The 23,074-nt window shown below is 44.2% G+C and overlaps 1 protein-coding gene across 1 annotated transcript in view; it reads left to right on the top strand.

Moving 5' to 3' along the window:
* The window catches only part of LOC137377454 (glypican-6-like), a 351,856-nt gene that overhangs the window by 241,925 nt on the left and 86,857 nt on the right, over window positions 1–23,074 (top strand). The window contains exon 6 of the mRNA XM_068047033.1: window positions 19,701–19,844. Coding sequence (XP_067903134.1) covers window positions 19,701–19,844 — 144 coding nt within the window. The remainder of the gene's footprint in view (window positions 1–19,700; window positions 19,845–23,074) is intronic.

Raw genomic sequence — 23,074 nt, 5'->3', positions numbered from 1 at the left:
AACAAGGTTTAAGAAAAATACTGGGCCCCAACGAAAAGCAAGACCTACCTACAATCAAGGAGTCTACAGTGAGCTCGAAGAACCGTAACAAAAACTCTTCAGATATTGCCTCAAACTTCTTCACTTTATTTTTTTTCCTGCTCTTTTCTGTCTCTATTTGCACGTGTGTATCATGTATGCATGGGCGCATCGTGTATTTGTAGGTGTCAACCGAATTAGAGTTTAAGTTCAAGTTTAAGAAATTTCAACTTTTTGTCTTTTAACCTAAGAAAGTCTGTTTGTGCTGGTTTCTTTGTCTTATAATTGGAAAATGGTAAACAAGAATTCACCAAGGGGGAGCTAAAAACACGGTGTGTTTAAAAATTAAACCCTGTTACTGTAAGACCAGGTGAAGGCTGACAGGGACCCCCTATACACCTTTCTCACCAGGTCATAACAAGAGGTATAACGTTAGTAGTTCTCCAATCCTCCGACACCACACCTGTATCCAGTGAGGACTGGAAAATGATGGTCAGACCTTCCGCTATTTACTCTCTTGCTTCTTTTAACAGCCAGGGGTACATTTCATCTGGTCCTGGTGATTTATCAACTTTCAAGGATGCTAATCCCATTAATACTTCCTCTGTCCCTATGTTTATCACATCTAATACTTCACACTTCTCCTCCTTAACTACAATATCTGCATTGTCCCCCTCTTTTGTGAAGACAGACACAAATAATTCATTAAGAACAATACCAACATCTTCCGCCCCTAGACATAGGTTACCTTTTTGGTCTTTTATGGGGCCTACTCTCTCCTTCGTTATCCTATTGCTCTTAATTTATTGATAAAACATCTTTGGATTTACCTTGATTTTGCTTGCCAATATTCTTTCATGCCCTCTCTTTGCTTTCCTACTTTCCTTTTTGTTTTCACCCCTTCACTTTCTTTACTGCTCTCGGCTTTCTGTAGTATGGAATTCTTGGTGTCGGACATAAGCTTTCCTTTTCTGCCTTATCTTACCCTGTAAACTCCTTGACATCCATGGGGTTCTTGATTTGCACGTCTCACCCTTTTTCTTTGTGGGAACATGTTTACTCTGAACCACTTGAATCTCCCCTTTGAATATCTCCCACTGCTCTGACACTGGTTTACCTTCAAGTAGCTGTTTCCAGTCCACTTCCGCTAAATGACACCTCAGTTTAGTAAAATTGGCCTTGCCCCAATTGAGAACTCTAACTCCTGTTCTATCTCTGTCCTTTTCCATAATTATGTTAAAACTGACTGAATTATGAGCACTACTACCAAAATTGTCTCCCACCGCCACTCCTTCCACCTGCCCATCTTCATTTCCTAAAACTAAGTCTAAAACTGCACCCTCTTGTTGGACTTGCTACAGTTCTCCTGAATGCACCTCAAGAATTCTCTCCCTCAATTCCTTTCACTCTAAAACTATCCCAGTTAGCTTAACATCTGTCATTGGGAAATTGTTAGAGTCCATTATTAAGGAAGAAATAGCAGGACATTTAGAAAAACATAATGCAATCAAACACAGTCAACATGGTTTTATGAAAGGGAAATCATGTTTGACAAATTTGTTAGAGTTCTTTGAGGATATAACAAGCAGAGTGGTTGAAGGGGAACCGGTAGATGTAGTGTATTTGGATTTTCAGAAGGTGTTCTATAAGGTGCCACATAAAAGGTTATTGCACAAAATAGGAGCTCAGGGTATTGGGGGTAATGTGTTAAATAGAAACAGAAAATAGAAGTAGACCATTCGGCCCATCATGCCTGCACCGCCATTCAATATGATCATGGCTGATCATCCAAACTCAGTACCCTGTTCCCACTTTCTCCCTGTATCCCTTGATCCCTTTAGCCCCAAGAACTATATCTAACTCTTTCTTGAATATATTTAAGGATTTGGCCGCAACTGCTTTCTGTGGTAGAGAATTCCACAGGTTCACTGCTCTCTGGGTGAATAAATCCCTCGTCATCTCAGTCCTAAATGGCTTACCCCTTATCCTTAGACTGTGACCCCTGATCCCGGACTCCCCTGCCATCGGGAACATCCTTCCTGCATCTAGTCTGTCCAGTCCTGTTAGAATTTTGTAGGTTTCTATGAGATCCCCTCTCGTTCTTCTAAACTCTAACAAATACAAGCCTAATTGACCCAATCTCTCTCCATATGTCAGTCCTGCCATCCCAGGAATCAGTCTGCTGAACCTTCACTGCACTCCCTCCATAGCAAGAACATCCTTCCTCAGATAAGGAAACCAAAACTGCACACAATGTTCCAGATGTGGTCTCACCAAGGCCTTGTATAATTGCAGCAAGACATCCTTGCTCCTGTACTCGAATCCTCTTGCTATGAAGGCCAACATACCATTTGCCTTCTTAACTGCCTGCTGCACCTGCATGCTTACTTTCAGCGACTGGTGTACAAGGACACTCAGGTCTCGCTGCACCTCCCCCTTTCCCAATCTATCACCGTTCAGATAATCTGCCTTTCTGTTTTTGCCACCAAAGTGGATAACCTCACATTTATCAACATTATACTGCATCTGCCATGTATTTGCCCACTCACTCAACCTGTCCAAATCACACTGGAGCTTGTTTCTCTGCATCCTCCTCACAGCTCACACTCCCACCCAGCTTTGTGTCATCTGCAAACTTGGATATATTACATTTAATTCCCTCATCTATATCTTTAATATGTAATGTGAATAGCTGGAGTCTTAGCATTGATCCCTGCATTACCCCACTAGTCACTGCCTGCCACTCGGAAAAAGACCTGTTTATTCCTACTCTTTGTTTCCTGTCTGCCAACCATCCATGTCAGTACGTTACCCCCAATCCCATGTGCTTTAATTTTACATGCTAATCTCTTATTTGGGCCCTTATCGAAAGCCTTGTGAAAGTCCAAATACACCACATTCATTGGTTCTCCCTTATCTATTCTACTAGCTACATCCTCAAAAAATTCCAGTAGATTTGTCCAGCATGATTTCCCTTTCGTAAATCCATGTTGACTTTGTCCGATCTTGTCATTGTTTTCCAAGTGCTCTGCTATTACTTCTTTTATAATGGATTCTAGCATTTTTCCCACTACTGATGTCAGGCTAACCGGTCTATAATTCCCTGTTTTCTCTCTACCTCCATTTTTAAATAGTGGGGTTGCATTAGCTACCGTCCAATCCCTTGGAACTGTTCCAGAGTCTATAGAATTTTGAAAAATGACCAGCAATGCATCTACTATTTCAAGGGCCACTTCCTTAAGTACTCTGGGATGTAGATTTTCAGGCCCTGGGGATTTATCGGCCTTCAATCCCGTCAATTTCCCAAACACCACTTCCCTACTAATACTGATTTCATACAGTTGCTCCCTCTCACTAGACCCTATGTTCCCCAACATTTCTGGGAGGTAATTTGTGTCCTCCTTTGTGAAGACAGAACCAAAGTATGTATTTAACTTCCTTTTGATCAGCGGTAGCGGTGATAGTGCGAGCCGGGGGGCAGCCGGGAAGGTAAGTTTCACTATAAAGTACTTACCTCGTGATTCCGCGGACGCGGACACAGGGACTGCTGGGTAAGTGAACTTATATATTCAGGCAGTGGCTAAACCCGAAACACTACACGTGTAGTGTCTCCCACCCATCCTCCTCCTCCTAACCAAAAAAAAGGACTCTTGTGTGGAGCGTTTGGTAAGGTAAGGTTTTCCTTTATTTGTTTTTATTCTCTGTTGTCAATTTCGAGCAGAGGGGATGGAAGCTAGGGCAGTTGCATGCTCCTCTTGCAGGATGTGGGAGGTGAGGGTCACCACTTGTGTCCCTGCTGACTTCACCTGTGAGAAGTGCACTCAACATCCAGCTCCTCACAGACCGCGTTAGGGAACTGGAGCTGGAGGAACTTCGGATCATGCGGGAGGCTGAGGGGGTGATAGCAGTTATAGGGAAGTACTGACACCGAAGTCACAGGATAAAGGTAGCTGGGTGACCGTCAGGGGAGGGAAAGGGAATAGGCGCACAGTGCAGGGATCCCCTGTGGCCGTCCCCCTCAATAATAAGTATACCGTTTTGGATACGGTTGGGGGGGGGGGAACGACCTACCAGGGGAAAGCCACAGCGGCCTTGTCTCTGGCACTGAGCCTGGCTCTGTGGCTCAGAAGGGAAGAGGGGAGAATAGGAGAGCGATAGTGATAGGAGATTCAATGGTTAGAGGAACAGACAGGAGATTCTGTGGTCGCGAACGAGACTCCCGGATGGTATGTTGCCTCCCGGGTGCCAGGGTCAGGGATGTCTCGGATTGAGTCTACAGGATTCTTAAGGGGGAGGGAGAGCAGCCAGAAGTCGTGTTACACATCGGTACCAATGACATAGCTAGGAAAAGGGATGAGGATCTGAAAAGTGAATATAGGGAGTTAGGTTGGAAGCTAAAAGGCAGGACGAGCAGAGCAGTAATCTCCGGATTGATACCGGTGCCACGTGCTAGTGAGGCTAGAAACAGAGAGCGAGTGCAGATGAACACGTGGCTACAGAGCTGGTGTAGGAGGGAGGGATTCAGATATGTGGATCATTGGGATACCTTCTGGGGAAGGTGGGACCTGTACAAGAAGGACGGGTTGCATCTGAACTGGAGGGGCACCAATATCCTGGGCGGGAGGTTTGCTAGAGCTCTTCGGGACGGTTTAAACTAGTTTGGCAGGGGGATGGGAACTGGAGCTACGGAACAGTGGATGGGGTAGCTGTTGAACAGGCAGATACCGAGTGCAGAGAGTCTGTGAGGAAGGTTAGACAGTTGACAGGGCAAAGTTGCAGCCAGTATGATGGGTTGAAGTGTGTCTATTTTAACGCCAGAAGTGTCAGGAATAAGGGTGATGAACTTAGAGCATGGATCAGTACTTGGAGCTACGATGTTGTGGCCATTACGGAGACTTGGATATCACAGGGGCAGGAATGGATGTTGGATGTTCCGGGGTTTAGATGTTGCAAAAGGAATAGGGAGGGAGGTAAAAGAGGTGGGGGAGTGGCATTGCTAATCAGGGATAGTATCACAGCTGCAGAAAGGGAGGTCGTCGAGGAGGGTTTGTCTACTGAGTCATTATGGTTGGAAGTCAGAAACAGGAAAGGAGCAGTCACTTTGTTGGGAGTTTTCTATAGACCCCCCAATAGCAACAGAGACACGGAGGAACAGATTGGGAGGCAGATTTTGAAAAGGTGCAGAAGTAACAGGGTTGTTGTCATGGGTGACTTCAACTTCCCTAATATTGATTGGAACCTCCTTAGTGCAAATAGTTTGTATGGAGCAGCTTTTGTCAGGTGTGTCCAGGAAGGTTTCCTGACTCAATATGTAGATAGGCCGACTAGAGGGCAGGCTATGTTGGATTTGGCGCTTGGCAACGAACCAGGCCAGGTGGCAGATCTCTCGGTGGGAGAGCATTTCGGTGATAGTGATCACAACTCCCTGACCTTTACTATAGTCATGGAGAGGGACAGGAGCAGACGGGATGGGAAAATATTTAATTGGGGGAGGGGGAATTACAATGCTATTAGGCAGGAACTGGGTAGCATAAATTGGGAACAGATGTTCTCAGGGAAATGCACGACAGAAATGTGGAGGTTGTTTCGGGAGCACTTGCTGTGACTGCTGGATAGGTTTGTCCCGATGAGGCAGGGAAGGGATGGTAGGGTTAAGGAACCTTGGATGACAAGAGATGTGGAACAGCTAGTCAAGAGGAAGAAGGAAGCTTACTTAAGGTTGAGGAAGCAAGGATCAGACAGGGCTCTAGAGGGTTACAAGGTAGCCAGGAAGGAACTGAAGAATGGACTTAGGAGAGCTAGAAGGGGACATGAAAAAGTCTTGGCGGGTAGGATTAAGGAAAATCCCAAGGCATTCTGCACTTATGCGAGGAACAAGAGGATGGCCAGAGTGAGGGTAGGGCCGATCAGGGATAGTGGAGGGAACTTGTGCCTGGAGTCGGAGGAGGTAGGGGAGGTCCTTAATGAATACTTTGCTTCAGTATTCACTAGTGAGACGGACCTTGTCATTTGTGAGGACAGCGTGAAACAGGCTGATATGCTCGAAAAGGTTGATGTTAAGAGGGAGGATGTGCTGGAAATTTTGAAAGACGTGAGGACAGATAAGTCCCCGGGGCCAGACGGGATTTACCCAAGGATATTAAGGGAAGCAAGGGAAGAGATTGCCGCGCCTTTGGCGATGATCTTTGCGTCCTCACTGTCCACTGGAGTAGTACCAGATGATTGGAGGGTGGCAAATGTTATTCCCTTGTTCAAGAAAGGGACTAGGGATAACCCTGGGATTATAGACCAGTCAGTCTTACGTCGGTAGTGGGAAAATTATTGGAGAGGATTCTGAAAGACAGGATTTATGATTATTTGGAAAAGCATAGTTTGATTAGAGACAGTCAGCATGGCTTTGTGAGGGGCAGGTCATGCCTCACAAGCCTTATTGAATTCTTTGAAGATGTGACAAAACACATTGATGAAGGAAGAGCAGTGGATGTGGTGTATATGGATATTAGCAAGGCATTTGATAAGGTTCCCCATGGTAGGCTCATTCAGAAAGTAAGGAGGCGTGGGATACAGGGAAAGTTGGCTGTCTGGATACAAAATTGGCTGGCCCATAGAAGACCGAGGGTGGTAGTAGATGGAAAGTATTCAGCATGGAGCTCGGTGACCAGTGATGTTCCGCAGGGATCTGTTCTGGGACCTCTGCTCTTTGTGATTTTTATAAATGACTTGGATGAGGAAGTAGAAGGCTGGGTTGGCAAGTTTTCCGATGACACGAAGGTTGCTGGAGTTGTGGATAGTGTGGAAGGCTGTTGTAGATTGCAATGGGACATTGACAGGATGCAGAGCTGGGCTGAGAAGTGGCAGATGGAGTTCAACCTGGAAAAGTGTGAAGTGATTCATTTTGGAAGGTCGAATTTGAATGCAGAATACAGGCTTAAAGACAGGATTCTTGGTAGTGTGGAGGAACAGAGGGATCTTGGGGTCCATGTCCATAGATCGCTCAAGGTTGCCACCCAAGTTGATAGGGTTATTCAGAAGGCGTACGGTGTGTTGGCTTTCATTAACAGGGGGATTGAGTTTAAGAGCCGCGAGGTTATGCTGCAGCTCTATAAAGCCCTGGTTAGACCACACTTGGAATATTGTGTTCAGTTCTGGGCGCCTCATTATAGGAAGGATGTGGAAGCTTTAGAGAGGGTGCAGAGGAGATTTACCAGGATGCTGCCTGGACTGGAGGGCATGTCTTACGAAGAAAGGTCGAGGGTGCTAGGGCTTTTCTCATTGGAACGAAGAAGGATGAGAGGTGGCTTGATAGAGGTGTACAAGATGATGAGAGGCATAGATAGAGTGGATAGCCAGAGACTTTTTCCCAGGGCGGAAAGGGCTATCACCAGGGGGCATAATTTTAAGGTGATTGGAGGAAGGCTTCGGGGAGATGTCAAAGGTAGATGGGTGCATGGAATGCACTGCCAGCGGTGGTAGTAGAAGCAGATACATTAGGGACATTTAAGCGACTCTTGGATAGGTACATGGATGATAGTAGAATGAAGTATATGTAGGTAGGTTGATCTTAGAGTAGGTTAAAGGTTCGGCACAACGTCGTGGGCTGAAGGGCCTGTACTGTGCTGTTCTATGTTTAATTGGTTTGCCATATCGTTGTTCCCCATTATAAATTCCCCCGTTTCTGACTGTAAGGGGCCCACATTTGTCTTCACTAATCTTTTTCTCTTCACAAATCTATAGAAGCTTTTACAGTCAGTTTTTATGTTCTCTGCAAGCTTACTCTCATACTCTATTTTCCCCTTCTTAATCAATCCCTTTGTCCTCCTTTGCTGAATTCTAAATTGCTCCCAATCCTCAGGTTTGCTGTTTGTTCTCGCTATTTTATATTTCTCCTCCTTGGATCTAATACTGTCCCTAATTTCTTTTGTAAGCCACGGTTGAGACACCCTTCCTGTTTTATTTTTGCACCAGACAGGAATGAACAATTGTTGTAATTCATTCATGTGCTCTTTAAATGCTAGCCATTGCCTATCCACTGTCAACCCTTTAAGTAACTTTCCCCAATCTATCATAGCCAACTCACGCCTCATTTTATTTTTTATTTTATTTTTAGAGATATAGCACGGAAACAGGCCCTTCGGCCCACCGAGTCTGTGCCGACCATCAACCACCCATTTATACTAATCCTACATTAATCCCACATTCCTACCACATCCCCACCACCTACCTATACTAGGGGCAATTTATAGTGGCCAATTTACCTATCAACCTGCAAGCCTTTGGCTGTGGGAGGAAACAGGAGCACCTGGCGAAAACCCACGTGGTCACAGGGAGAACTTGCAAACTCCGCACAGGCAGTACCCAGAATTGAACCCGGGTCGCTGGAGCTGTGAGGCAGTGGTGCTAACCACTGCACCACTGTGCCACCCACATACCTTCATAGTTTCCTTTATTTATATTCAGGACCCTAGTCTCGGAATCGACTCACTCACTCTCCATCTTAATGAAGAATTCTATCATGTTATGGTCGCTCTTCCTCAAGGGACCCCACACAACAGGAAGATTGTTAACTAATCCTTTCTCATTACACAATACCCAGTCTAGGATGGCCTGTTCTCTAGTTGGTTCCTCAACATATTGGTCCAAAAAACCATCACGTACTCACTCCAGGAATTCCTCCTCTACAGTATTATTGCTAATTTGGTTTGCCCAATCTATATGTAGATTAATATCATCCATAGTTACAGTTGCACCCTTATTGCATGCGTCTCTAATTTCCCGTTTAATGCCATCCTCTACATCACCACTGCTGTTTGGGGGTCTATATACAACCCCCATCAACATTTTCTGACCCTTGGTGTTTCTTTGCTCCACCCATACAGATTCCACATCAGGATTCTCTGAGCTAATATCCTTCCTCTCGATTGTATTGATTTATTTTTATCCTAACAATGCTACTCCACCTCCTTTCCCTTTTTGTCTTTCCTAAATATTGAATACTCTTGGTTGTTCAGTTCCCATCCTTGGTCACCCTGCAGCCATGTCTCCATAATCGCAACTATATCGCATCCATTTACATCAATTTGCGTGGTTAATGCCTTATTGCGAATACTCTCGCATTGAGACACAATGCCTTTAGGCTTATCTTTTTAACATTCTTAGTCATCTTAGCATTATTTCGCACTATGGCCCTATTTGTTTCTTGCCCTTGATTTCTATGCCTTCCACTTTTGCCTTTTTGTTTCCTGTCTTTCGTTTGTATCCTTGTTTCTTCCTCCTCAGTCTCCCTGCTCAGGTTCCCATCCCCCTGCCATTCTAGTTTAAATCCTCCCCGACAGCACTAGCAAACGCCTCTGTGAGGACATCGGTTCCTGTCCTGCCTGGGTGTTACAGGTCCCAGCTTCCCCAGAACGGGTCCCAATGTCAAAGGAATCTAAATCCCTCCCTCCTGCACCATTTCTCCAGCCACGCATTCATCTGGTCTGTTCTCCTGTTCCTATACTCACTACCACGTGGCACAGGAAGTAATCCTGAGATTACTACCTTTGAGGTCCTGCTTTTTAATTTAGCTCCTAACTCCTTAAATTCATCTTGCAGGACCTCATCCCTTTTTCTACCTATGTCGTTGGTACCGACATGTACCACGACCACTGGCTGTTCACCCTCTCCCTTCAGAATGTCCAGCAGCTGCTTCGAGACATGCTTGACCCTAGCACCAGGGAGGCACCATAGGATCCTGGAGTCTCGTTTGCGGCCACAGAAACGCCATTCCGTTCCCCATCCGTGGTGCCATGAACCTGGCTGTTGCTGCTTTCCCCTGGGAGACCATCCCCCACAACAGTTTCCAAAGCGCTATATCTGTTTGAGAGGGCAATGGCCACAGGGGACTCCTGCACGACCTGCCTGCTCCTACTACGCCTGGTGGTCACCCATCCCTTTTCTGCCTGTGCAGCCATTACCTGCGATGTGACCACCTTGCTAAATGTGGTATCCATGATGTCCTCAGCATCGCGGATGCTCCACAGTGAATTCACCCGCAGCTCCAGCTCCATAATGCGGGTAGCCAGTAGCTGCAGCTGGATACACTTCCTGCACACATGGTCATCAGGGACACTGGAAGCGTCCCTGATTTCCCACACAGTGCAGGAGAAGCATGTCACAGGTGCGAGCTCTCCTGCCATGACTTGCCTTTAGATTAATTAGTTACTCCCTATAAAAAATACTAATTACAGTAGGGTCCTTGTTCTGCTCCAAACACTACCCACTACAATCTCAAGTTCTTAATAAATTACACCAATTTAAAAAAAAACACACTTTAGTAGTACTGACCTTATCACTTATACGTAGGTTTTGAGGGTTTTTTTCAAAAAAAAACTTTCCTTTTTTTAAGCTATTTAAATAGCTGTTACTTACCCAACCAATCACCTTGCAGATTTCCAGTGATGTCACTAAGTTTTTTTTTCCCCTCTTTCGAATCTCAGCACGCGCCAGCACAAAAAGACAGAGGGAGCCTGCAGCCGTTCAGTCTCCAGGTCAGTGAGGGCCTTGAACCCCGCTCTTTCCTTTTCAGGTCCCACTCCAGATCAGCCTCCTCCCAGGTCTGCCTAGTGCCACTCCAGTCTCCAGGCGTGGATTGAGGATTGGCTAACACACAGCAGGCAGAGAGTTGGGATCAATGGGTCTTTTTCAGGTTGGAAATCCGTAACTAGTGGGGTGCCACAAGGATCGGTCCTCGGGCCTCAACTATTTACTATCAATATTAATGACTTGGAGGAAGGGACAGAGTGTAGTGTATCCAAATTTGCTGATGATCGAAAAATAGGTGGGAAGGCATGTTGTGATGAGGACACAAAGAATCTGCAAAGGGATATAGATAGGTTAAGTGAGTGGGCAAAAACTTGGCAAATGGAGTTCAGTGTGGGAAAGTGTGAGGTCATCCACTTTGGTAGGAAGAATAAAAAGGCAGATTATTATTTAGATGGAGAAAGACTACAAAATACTGCGGTACAGAGGGATCTGGATGTTCTTGTACATGAAACGCAAAAAATTTAGCATGCAGGTGCAGCAAGTAATTAGGAAGGCAAATGGAATTTTGGCCTTTATGACTAGGGGATTAGAGTTTAAAAATAGGGAAGTCTTGTTACAACTGTACAGGGTGTTGATGAGGCCACACCTGGAGTACTGCATACATTTTTTGGCCCCCGTATTTAAGGAAGGATATATTAGCATTGGAGGCCGTTCAGAAAAGGTTCACTAGGCTGATTCCTGGTATGAAGGGATTGTCTTATCAAAAACGGCTAAACAGGTTAGGCCTTTATTCATTGGAATTTAGAAGAATGAAAGGTGATCTTTTTGAAATGTGTAAAATTTGAAGGAGGCTTGACAGGGTAGATGTTGAGAATGTTTCTACTGGTGGGGGAATCTTGAACTAGGGGACATAGTTACAGAATAAGGAGGCACACATTTAAAACTGAGATGTGAAGGTATTTCTTCTCTGAGGGAGGTGAATCTCTGGAATTCTCTACCTCAGAGAGTTGTGGAGGCTCGGTCACTAAATGTATTCAAGGAAGAGGTAGATAGATTTTTGAAATCTCGAGGAGTGGAGGGTTATGCAGAGCAGGCCTGAAAGAGGAGTTGAGGCCTGGGACAGATCAGCCATGATCTTATTGAATGGCGGGGCAGGCCTGAGGGGCTGAATGGCCTACTCCTGCTCCTATTTCTTATGTTCTTATGAAACACTTCCTGCACAAATGGTTCTCCAGGATACGGGAAGCATCCTGGAGCTCCCACACAGCACAGGAGGTGCAATCTCAAGGTAGAAGCACCCCTGCCATTCTTTTGTTTATTAGTTGACCCTTTGCTACTGCTAAAAAAAAAACTTACCAATACTAGAACACCTTTGAATTATTAATAAAACCTTACTAGTACTGATCAATCCTACTAAAAATCTATAAGGTTCACTAGTTAAAATAAACCTTACACAAAAAAACTCAGCAGCTATTCACTTCCTTATTATTAATACTTAATTTTAACTGGTTTTTAGTCTGTTGAGATGCTATAACTCAGCTATTTACTGATACTCCCGAACAGTTGTGTACTAACCCAGCTATTTATACACGCATATAAAAGCAAAATACTGCTGATGCTGGAAATCTGAAAGAAAAACACAAAATGCTGGAAATACTCAGGTCTGGCAGCATCTGTGGAGAGGGAAGCAGAGTTAACGTTTCGGGTCAGTGACCTTTCATCAGAACTGGCAAAGGTTAGAAATGTAATAGGTTTTAAGCAAATCAAGCGGGGTGGGGCAAAAGATAACAAAAGGGAAGGTGTTGATAGGACAGAGGGCCACAGAAAATAACTGACCAGAAGGTCATGAAGCAAAGGCGAAGGGTGTGTTAATGATGTGATGAAAGACAAAGCATTAGTGCAGCGTTGCACTAATGCTTTGTACTTGACCACACCATTAACACACCCTTTGCCTTTGCTTCATGACCTTCTGGTCAGTTACTTTCTGTGGCCCTCTGTCCTATCAACACCTTCCCTTTTGTTATCTTTTGCCCCACCCCGCTTGATTTGCTTAAAACCTATTACATTTCTAACCTTTGCCAGTTCTGATGAAAGGTCATTGACCTGAAACGTTAACTCTGCTTCTCTCTCCACAGATGCTGCCAGACCTGCTGAGTGTTTCCAGCATTTTTTATTTTTATTTATACATGCACCCTAACAGCAATTACACACCAGCCAATCACCTTGCAGCTTTCCTGTGATGTCACTTTGTTTTCAAACTCAGGCATGCCTGGACTCCTCTCTGCTGCTCCCCCAGAAGGTAAGTGCTGTAGGCCGCGATCCTCGGGCTTTATGTGTTCCTCCTGCAGGTCCACTTTTGTCCGCTGCTCTCCTGGAAGGTAGGTGCTGCAGGCCGCGATCCTCGGGCTGTATTTAACTGCTCCCCGCTCCTTGTTCCTCCTTCAGGTCCACTCCTGTCCGTTGCTCTCTCAGAAGGTAAGTGCTTCCTCGATGAACTTCAATAAATTAGTCAAACACTGTTTCCTTTCACAAAACCATGTTGACTCTGCCTGATTGCATTGTAATTTTTTAAATGACCTGCTATACCCTCCTTAATAATAGATTCCAGCATTTTCCCTATAACAGATGTTAAGCTTAACTGGCCTATAGTTTCCTGCTTTCTGTCTTCCTCCCTTCTTTAAAGTGGAGCTACGTTTGCTATTTTCCAATCTGATGGGACCTTTCAAGATTCTCGGGCATTTTGAAAAATTAAAACTAATGCATCCACTATCTCAGCAGCAAGTTCTTTTAAGACCTTAGGATGAAGTCCATCAGGACCTGGGGACATGGCAGCTTTTTTAGTTCGAATAATTTTCTCAGTACCCTTTTCCTGGTGATGATAGTTGTTTCAAGTTTCTCCCTCCCTTTCAACTCTTGTTTCACAATTATTTATGGGATGTTATCTGTATATTCTACAGTTAAGACATGCAAAAAATCTATTCAATTCCTCCATCATATCCTTATTTTTCATTATTAACTCCCCAGACACACTCTCTAGAGGACCAACATTCACTTACTTTTTATAGGCCCAGTTTACTCAGCCTCTCATCATAGGACAACGCCCTCATCCCAGGGACCAATTTAGTGAACCTTTGCTGTACCACCTCCAATGCAAGTATATCCTTTCTTAAATGTGGAGACCAAAACTGCACCGTATTCCAGATGTGGTCTCACCAAAACCCTATACAATTGTAGCAAAACTACTTTATTCCTGGACTCCAAACCCCTTGCAATAAAGGCCAACATGCCATAGACACCAGTCATAGAATCATAGAACATTACAGCGCAGTACAGGCCCTGCGGCCCTCGATGTTGCGCTGACCTGTGAAACCATCTGACCTTACACTATTCCATTTTCATCCATATGTCTGTCCAATGACCACTTAAATGCCCTTAAAGTTGGCGACTCTACTACTGCTGCAGGCAGGGCGTTCCACGCCCTTACTACTCTCTGAGTAAAGAAACTACCTCTCACATCTGTCCTATATCTATCACCCCTCAACTTAAAGCTATGTCCCCTCGTGTTTGCCATCACCATCCGAGGAAAAAGACTCTCACTATCCACCCTATCTAACCCTCTGATTATCTTATATGTCTCTATTAAGTCGCCTCTCCTCCTCCTTCTCCAACGAAAACAACCTCAAGTCCCTCAGCCTTTCCTCGTAAGACCTTCCCTCCATACCAGGCAACATCCTAGTAAATCTCCTCTGCACCCTTTCCAAAGCTTCCACATCCTTCCTATAATGCGGTGACCAGAACTGCACGCAATACTCCAGGTGCGGTCTCACCAGAGTTTTGTACAGCTGCAGCATGACCTCGTGGCTCCGAAACTCGATCCCCCTACTAATAAAAGCTAACACACCATATGCCTTCTTAACAGCCCTATTAACCTGGGTAGCAACCTTCAGGGATTTATGCACCTAGACACCAAGATCTCTCTGTTCATCTACACTACCAAGAATCTTCCCATTAGCCCAGTACTCTGCATTCCTGTTACTCCTTCCAAAGTGAATCACCTCGCACTTTTTCGCATTAAACTCCATTTGCCATCTCTCAGCCCAGCTTTGCAGCCTATCTATGGCCCTCTGTATCCTACAACATCCTTCGGCACTATCCACAACTCCACCGACCTTAGTGTCATCTGCAAATTTACTAACCTACCCTTCTACACCCTCTTCCAGGTCATTTGTAAAAATGACAAACAGCAGTGGCCCCAAAACAGATCCTTGCGGTAAACCACTAGTAACTAAACTCCAGGATGAACATTTGCCATCAACCACCACCCTCTGTCGTCTTTCAGCTAGCCAATTTCTGATCCAAAGCTCTAAATCACCTTCAACCCCATACTTCCGTATTTTCTGCAATAGCCTACCGTGGGGAACCTTATCAAACGCCTTACTGAAATCCATATACACCACATCCACTGCTTTACCCTCATCCACCTGTTTGGTCACCTTCTCGAAAAACTCAATAAGGTTTGTGAGGCACGACCTACCCGTCACAAAACCGTGCTGACTATCTCTAATGAACTTATTCTTTTCAAGATGATTATAAATCCTATCTCTTATAACCTTTTCCAACATTTTACCCACAACCGAAGTAAGGCTCACAGGTCTATAATTACCAGGGCTGTCTCTACTCCCCTTCTTGAACAAGGGGACAACATTTGCTATCCTCCAGTCTTCCGGCACTATTCCTGTCGACAATGACGACATAAAGATCAAGGACAAAGGCTCTGCAATCTCCTCCCTAGCTTCCCAGAGAATCCTAGGATAAATCCCATCTGGCCCAGGGGACTTATCTATTTTCACACTTTCCAAAATTGCTAACACCTCCTCCTTGTGAACCTCAATCCCATCTAGCCTAGTAGCCTGAATCTCAGTATTCTCCTCGACAACATTTTCTTTCTCTACTGTAAATACTGACGCAAAATATTCATTTAACACTTCCCCTATCTCCTCTGATTCCACACACAACTTCCCACTAGTAGACACACTTTAAACCAAGTTCTTGCTTGCCAGTGCCCTCTTGCGTCCTTGTAACCTTATCACTGACCTCACTACTCTCAACATCCTGTACACTGGAACTACGCCATTTGCCTTCCTAATTGCTTGCTGCACCTGCATGCTGGCTTTCTGCATTCCTTGTACAAGCATACACAAGTCTCTTTGAACATTAACATTTACAAGTTTCACACCTTTTAAAAAATATTCTTACAACCAAAGTTAATAACTTCACACTTCCCTACGTTATACTCCATCTGCCATCTTGTTAACTTGTCTATATCTCTTTGCAGCCTCTCTGTGTCCTCCTCACAACTTACCTTTCCACTTACCTTTGTATTATCAGCAAACTTAGATACGTTACTCTCTGTCTCTTCATCCAAGCCATTAATATAGAGTGTAAAAAGCTGAGGCTCCAGCACCGATCCTTGCGGCACCCCACTATTCACTGCCTGCCAACTTGAAAATGCTCCATTTATGCCCACCCTCTGTTTCCTGTCTGTTAACCAATCCTCTATATATGCTAATATATTACCCCCAACACCATGAACCCTTATCTTGCCTATTAACCTTTTATGTGGCACCTTTTATTCATTCATGGGATGTGGGCGTTGCTCGCTTGGCCAGCATTTATTGCCCATCCCTAATTGCCCTTGAGAAGGTGGTGGTGAGCCGTCTTCTTGAACCACTGCAGCCCATGTGGGGCAGTGTTGTTAGGAAGGGAGTTCCAGGATTTTGACCCAGTGAAGGAACGGCGATTATAGTTCCAAGTCAGGATGGTGTGTGGCTTGGAGGGGAACTTGCAGGTGGTGGTGTTCCCATGCATTTGCTGCCCTTGTCCTTCTCGGTGGTAGAGGTTGTGGGTTTGGAAGGTGAATGCCTTTTGGAAATCCAGGTATACTACATCTACTGGTTCCCCTTTATCTACCCTACGAATTACATCCTCAGAAACCTAATAAATTTGTCAAACAGGATTTCCCTTTCGTAAAACCATGTTGACTTGTTCTAATCATACTGTGCTTCTCTACGTGCATTGTTAAGACTTCCTTAATAATAGATTCCAGCATTTTCCCAACGACTGATGTTCGGCTAACTGGGTGTAGTTCCCTGTTTTCTCTCTCCCTCCTTTCTTGAAAATTGGTGCCAACTTCCAATCTGCTGGGACCGTTGCCGAATCTAGGGAATTTTGAAAAATCATATCTAACACATGTACTATTTCTGCAGTTATATTGTTTAGAAGTCCAGGGTGTAGGCCATCAGGTCCTGGGGATTTGACGGACTTCAGTCCCTTGAGTTTCTTTAATACCTTTTCTCTGCTAGTATTAATTTCCTTACTCTTTTTAGCCCCTAGGTTACTGCCTATTTCTGGTATGAAATTTGTGTCTTCTACTGTGAAGACCGACACAAAATATTTGTTCAATGCCTCTACCATCTCCTCATTCTCCATGATAATATCTCCTGTCGCTGCTTCTAAGGGATCAATGTTTACTTTAGCTACTCTCTTCCTTTTTATGTACTTATAAAAGCTGTTATAATCTGTTTTTATATTGCTGGCTAGTTTACTCTCATTCAATTTTTTCCCTTTTTATCAACTTTTTGGTGGCCCTTTGCTAGTTTCTAAAACACTCCCAATCCTCAGACTTGCTACTGTTTTTTGCAATATTGTGAGCCTCTTTCAGTCTAATATTCTCCTTAACTTCCTGAGTGAGCCACGGATGGGTCTTTCTTGACGAATTTTTGTTTTTGAATGGAATATACTTTTGTTGAACCCTTTGAATTGTTTCTTTAAATGTTTCCCAATGTTCATTTACTGCCATACCTTCCAGTCTATTTACCCAATTAACCTTAGCCAGTTCTCCCCTCATACCTTCGAAATTGGCTTTCAGTCTAAGATTCTTGTTTGTGATTGAAATGTGTCACTTTCAAACTTAACATGAAATTCAGTGGTATTATGATCACTATTTCCCAGTGGATCTTTTACTATGACATTGCTTATTAACCCTGCTTCATTACACAAACGAGATCTAAGATAGCTTTATCCCTTGTCGGTTCTACAACATATTGCTCCAAGAAACTGTCACGAAAGCATTCTACAAATTCATCTTCTAGACCACAGTTGCCAAATTGATTGTCACAGTCTGTATGCAGATTCAAGTCCCCCACAATTAATACATTACCTTTTTTACATGCTCCAATAATTTCCCATTTAATGTTCTGTCCAATAATATAACTACTGTTAGGGGGCCTGTAAACTATTCCCACCAGTGTTTTCTGACTCCTGCTATTCCTAATTTCCACCCAAACTGAGTCTACTTCATGATCTTCTGAGGCCAGATCCCTTCTTAGTTTATTATCAGGGCTACCCCTCCTCCTTTGCCATTCTGTCTGTCTCTCCAAAATATTGTGTACCCTGGAATATTCATTTCTCACTTTGATCTCCTTGTAACCACGCCTGGGTAATGGCAATTAGATCTACATCATTTAGCTCTATTTGTGCCGCTAGTTCATCTATCTTATTACAGATGCTTGGTGCATTCAGATAAAGGAACTTTAATTTCATTTTTTTTTACCTCTATTCCCTTATTTGCGATTGTACAATTTTTGTTAAACACTCTGTCCCTTCCTTTCGCATTCTGTTGGGGGTTACCCACATCACTATCCTGCTCGGATGCCCTGACCCCTCTCTTTGGATTTCTAAAAGGAAAGGTTGGACTGATTGGGTTTGTATTCATTGGAGTTTAGAAGGATGAGAGGTGATCTTATTGAAACATACAAGATCCTGAGGGTGGATGTTAAAAGAATGTTTCCCCCTATGGGAGAGACTAAAACTAGGGCACACAGTTTAAAAATAAGGCTTCTCCCATTTCAGACAGAGTTGAGGAAAAATGTTTTCTCTGAGGGTCATGAGCCTGTAGCACTCTCTTCCCTGCAGAGTGGTGAGGCAAGGTCATTGAGTGTTTTTAAGGCAGAGGTAGACAGATTCTTGACAAAGAAGGGAATCAAAGGGTATCGGGGGTAAGCAGGAAAGTGGCGTTGAGTCCATAAACTGATCAGCCATGATCTTAAACAATGGTGCAGCAGGCTGGAGGAGCCGAAAAGCCTACTTCTGCTCCTACTTCGCATGTTCCTATGTATAGAAAAATGAGAGGTGACCTCATTGAAACATACAAGATTCTGAAGGGGCTGGATACAGTAGACACAGAGGTTGGTTCTGTTGGTCGTGGAATCTAAATCACGGGAGCACGGTCTCAGGATAAGGGGTCAATCATTTAGGACTGTGGTGAGGAGAAATTACTTCACTCAAAGGGTTGTGAATCTTTGGAATTCTCTACCCCAGAGGATTGTGGTGCTCCATCGTTGAATACATTTAAGGCTGGGTTAGACAAATTTTTGGTCTCTCTCCCACCACCCCCCATTGTGAAGTAATTCTTCACAATTCTTTAGCATTTTGCTATGTGCATTGTGACATTTGTTTGCTCAATGGGCAGTGCACTTTTGATTCTGTATTCTTTGTACAAGAAGCATTTTGGAAAGTTTTCTGAGATGTGTGATAATGAATTTTAAAAAAAAATCTTATCTCATCATTTAAATGTCAAGAATTAGCCTGGGCTGCAGTTGTTAAGTGGTTCTTCCTCGTGCCTTTGTTTGAACTTGGATCTTAATGCAAGCTAAAGGTCTAACCTCAGATCGTGGGTAAACACTGTGTCCATTCACTATTTCACTATTGTGAAATGTTATATAGTTCGCTTTATTAAAATGCTTTTCCTGCCTCAAATGTAGATTCCTGAACATACCAAACTCTTGCCCTCCTTCACTATGTAATTCTTAACACATTGGCATAGTTTGATTTTGGGTCTTGTTGTGTATCTGTCACAACTTTCAGACTTATTGCATTGTAACAAGGCTGATCTAGCCTCTGCGATTGGAGAAGTTACTTTCAACTCTGTTCTTGTCCTCACTCTGTGGTTTTCTGCTTTGGATGCTGGACTTGCTCCTCATGCGTAGGATGAACTTTATTTTAAAAATGAAGAAACCCATTCCAAAGATGGGCAGATCAAATGAATATGCTAAATGATATCATGATATGTATGATGGGTTGTTAATTTTATTCCCCTCTAGGCATTTCAGGGCTGTGGCAAACCGAAGCCTTGGTCGATGAGTCGCGCAGGTCGATCTGTTTCAGATGGGTTTAATGCTAGATTCAGACCCTATAGTCCTGAGGAGCGCCCTACAACAGCAGCTGGCACGAGTCTCGACAGACTGGTAAGTGCCCAAGCATTGATTGGATGCCTTTTATACTCACACGAAGCAAGAGGGTCCTGGTGTCTAATGAGCAAAACCATATCCAAGGGAAATGCTGAGTCTGGTATTTATAAGCCCTTTGTTAAACACTACTGAGTACACTCAGTACATGACATCCCTGAACTGAGGCTATGTTATCAAGTTCCAAGAGCAAGAAACTGGGGGAGGAGGAGATAGCAGACAACAAAAGCAACAACTTATTTTTTAGTGCCTTTAACATAATAAAACATCCCATAGTGCTTCACAGGAATGTTATAAAACAAAATATGACACTGAGCCACTTGCGATATTCGGTCAGATGATCAAAAGCTTGGTCGAGGAGGTAGGTTTTAAGCAGTGTCTTAAGAGGAAAGCAAGGTAGAAAAGCAGAAAGGTGTAGGGAGGGAATTCCAGAGCTTAGGGCCTTGGCAACTGAAGGAATGGCCAGCAAAGGTGAAGCGATTAAAATTGGGATGCTCAAGAGGCCAGAGTTAGAGGCGCACTGATATCTCAGGGCTGTGGGGCTGGAGGAGATGACACAGATATAGAGGGGTGAGGCCATGGAGGGATTTGAAAACAAGGATGAGAACTTTAAAATCAAGACGTTGCTTGATCAGGATTCAACATAGGTCAGCGAGCACAGGGACGATCAGTAAACAGGACTAGGTGCAAGTCAGGACACAGGCAGCAGAGTTTTGGATGACCTGAAATTTATTGGGGGGTGGGCCTTGCGGGCAGTAAAATGCGAGAGATCAGCCAGGAATGCACTGGAATAGTCAAGTCTCGAGGGAGCAAAAGCATGATTGAGGGTTTCAGCAGTATATGAGCTGAGACAGGGGCAAAGTCAATGTTACGGAGGTGGAATTAGGTTAGTGATGGCACAGATATGTTGGTGGAAGTTCATCTCTGAGTCAAATATGACACCAAGGTTGCAAACGATCCGGTTTAGTCTCAGACTGTTGCCAGAGAGAGGAATGAAGTCGGTAGCTAGGGAATGGAATTTGTTGTGAAGAGTGGTTTCAGTCTTCCCAATATTTAATTGCAGGAAATTTCTGCTCATCCAGCACTGGATGGTAAACAGCCTGAGGACAGGGCTGAAAACTTAACACTTCTAAAATTAAGTATTGCTGAAAATAGAGACCTTTTGTCGAAGCTTTTCGTTTTGCACTCACCAGGACAATTCGTAAGAATACCAATGTAAGACTGACCATCTTAAATTGGTTGTCATCATATTTCTTAGCACACTGAGGATTATCCAGCAAATGTTGTCCAATCGCGGACTGCCAAAATTAAAATTTCAAAGGGGCAGGTTGAGGAAGGTGAAGGGGCTGAATATATTTTCAATGCGATTACATCAGATATTAGGCACCATGAATGACAGGGACCAGCCTCCCAGTGTAACTTGCATTTTATAGTTACATTAGGAATCCCATTAGGCTGCCATGTACTGGCGTCACATCTAAATATGGACATCTTAGTTTGGCAATACCCAGAAGAAAAGTTTACACAGGCATTTTCAATGCAGCAAGCGATACAAGTTTCAATTTTGATATATTTTGGATATTATGTGTAGCAGAGGTTCGCCTCGTCACACTTTTCAAGAATCACCTACCTTAAAGTGTGGTGTCAGACATCAGATATCTGTAGGACAAGAGTCGGTAACGGAAATAAACAAGGGGGTTTATCTGTGAAATTACCAAATCAGAAATCCGATTAAACTTGATTTGAATTAAAAGCTGTTTGATTCGGTCAGAAGGTACTGAAGAGGAATGAATAATCAGCAGGAAAGGATCAACCAAATCATTCACTTTATCAGATTGCTGAAAAAGCTCTAAAGTTAGCTACCACCTTCCATTTTGAGCCATCAGGTTTTTAAAAAAAATCCTGGACACAGCATTCATGTTGTCAGCGCCCTTTCCACTCGACTTGATATCCACCCCCATCTGCACCACCCACCTCCCCCCTGCCCAACTACTGATGCTGCAGTGTGCATCATCCACAGGATGCCCTGCAGCAACTTACCAAAGCTACTCCAACAGCGCCCCGCACCTAGCACTTTGAAGGTCAGCGGACTCATGGGAACACCACCACCTGCAGTGGAATCTCCCCTCCAAGTTACACGCCATCCTGACTTGGGAAAATAGTGCAGTTCCTTCATCGCTGCTGGGCCAAAATCATAGAAATCATAGAGATTTTAAGGCACAGAAAGAGGCCACTTGACCCATCATGTCAGTACCAGGCGAAAAATGATCCACCTATTCTAATCCCACCTTCCAGCATTTGGTCCGTAGCCCTGCAGATTAGGGCACTTGAAATCCTGAAACTCCCTACCTAATAGCACTGTGGGAGCACCTTCACCACATGGACTGCAGTGATTCAATAAGGCTGCCCACCACCATCACCTCAGGGCAATTAGGGTTAGACACTAAAGTGATCATTTTTGAGAGTTGTGTGTGCAGTTTTGTAAACCATTTGATTTGATTTAGAGATACAGCACTGAAACAGGCCCTTCGGCCCACCGAGTCTGTGCCGACCATTAACCACCCATTTATACTAATCCTACACTAATCCCATATTCCTACCACATCCTCACCTGTCCCTATATTCCCCTACCACCTACCTATACTAGGGGCAATTTATAATGGCCAATTTACCTATCAACCTGCAAGTCTTTTGGCTGTGGGAGGAAACCGGAGCACCTAGCGGAAACACACGCAGACACAGGGAGAACTTGCAAACTCCACACAGGCAGTACCCAGAATTGAACCCGGGTTGCTGGAGCTGTGAGGCTGCGGTGCTAACCACTGCGCCACTGTGCTGCCCCCTTTTTGTAGAGACTATTTCGGGGTCACATGTCTGAGACACAGCTGGTACTTCAGTTATTGTTGGTATGCACTAGGATCCCTTTGTGGCCCTTGCTTGGTGGAATACTGACTGACCCCGTACTCTAGCCTCCTCTACCCCATCACGTTAGATGTCTGTCCTACACCAATCTTTCCCCGCAGTATATCAAATCGCATTAAGGGCTTCCAAACCCTAGTCTACCAGTTTTAAATCCCCTTGAGTACACGGAAGATCGCACCCTTTCCCAAAATTTCCTCCCAGACATTTGTGCCTGATGCGCACTGCCTCCCAGGCCGCTGCTTCCCAGTCCACTTTCTCTTGCGTTTACTTAACGGAGACTAAAGGTGCCATTGTTAAATGGTAAAACT

The sequence above is a fragment of the Heterodontus francisci genome, chromosome 15, assembly GCF_036365525.1.
Source record: "Heterodontus francisci isolate sHetFra1 chromosome 15, sHetFra1.hap1, whole genome shotgun sequence".
NCBI classification, from domain to species: Eukaryota; Metazoa; Chordata; class Chondrichthyes; order Heterodontiformes; family Heterodontidae; genus Heterodontus; species Heterodontus francisci.
Note: the sequence above shows the minus strand (reverse complement) of the source record. Positions and strands in the feature narration are given on the sequence as shown.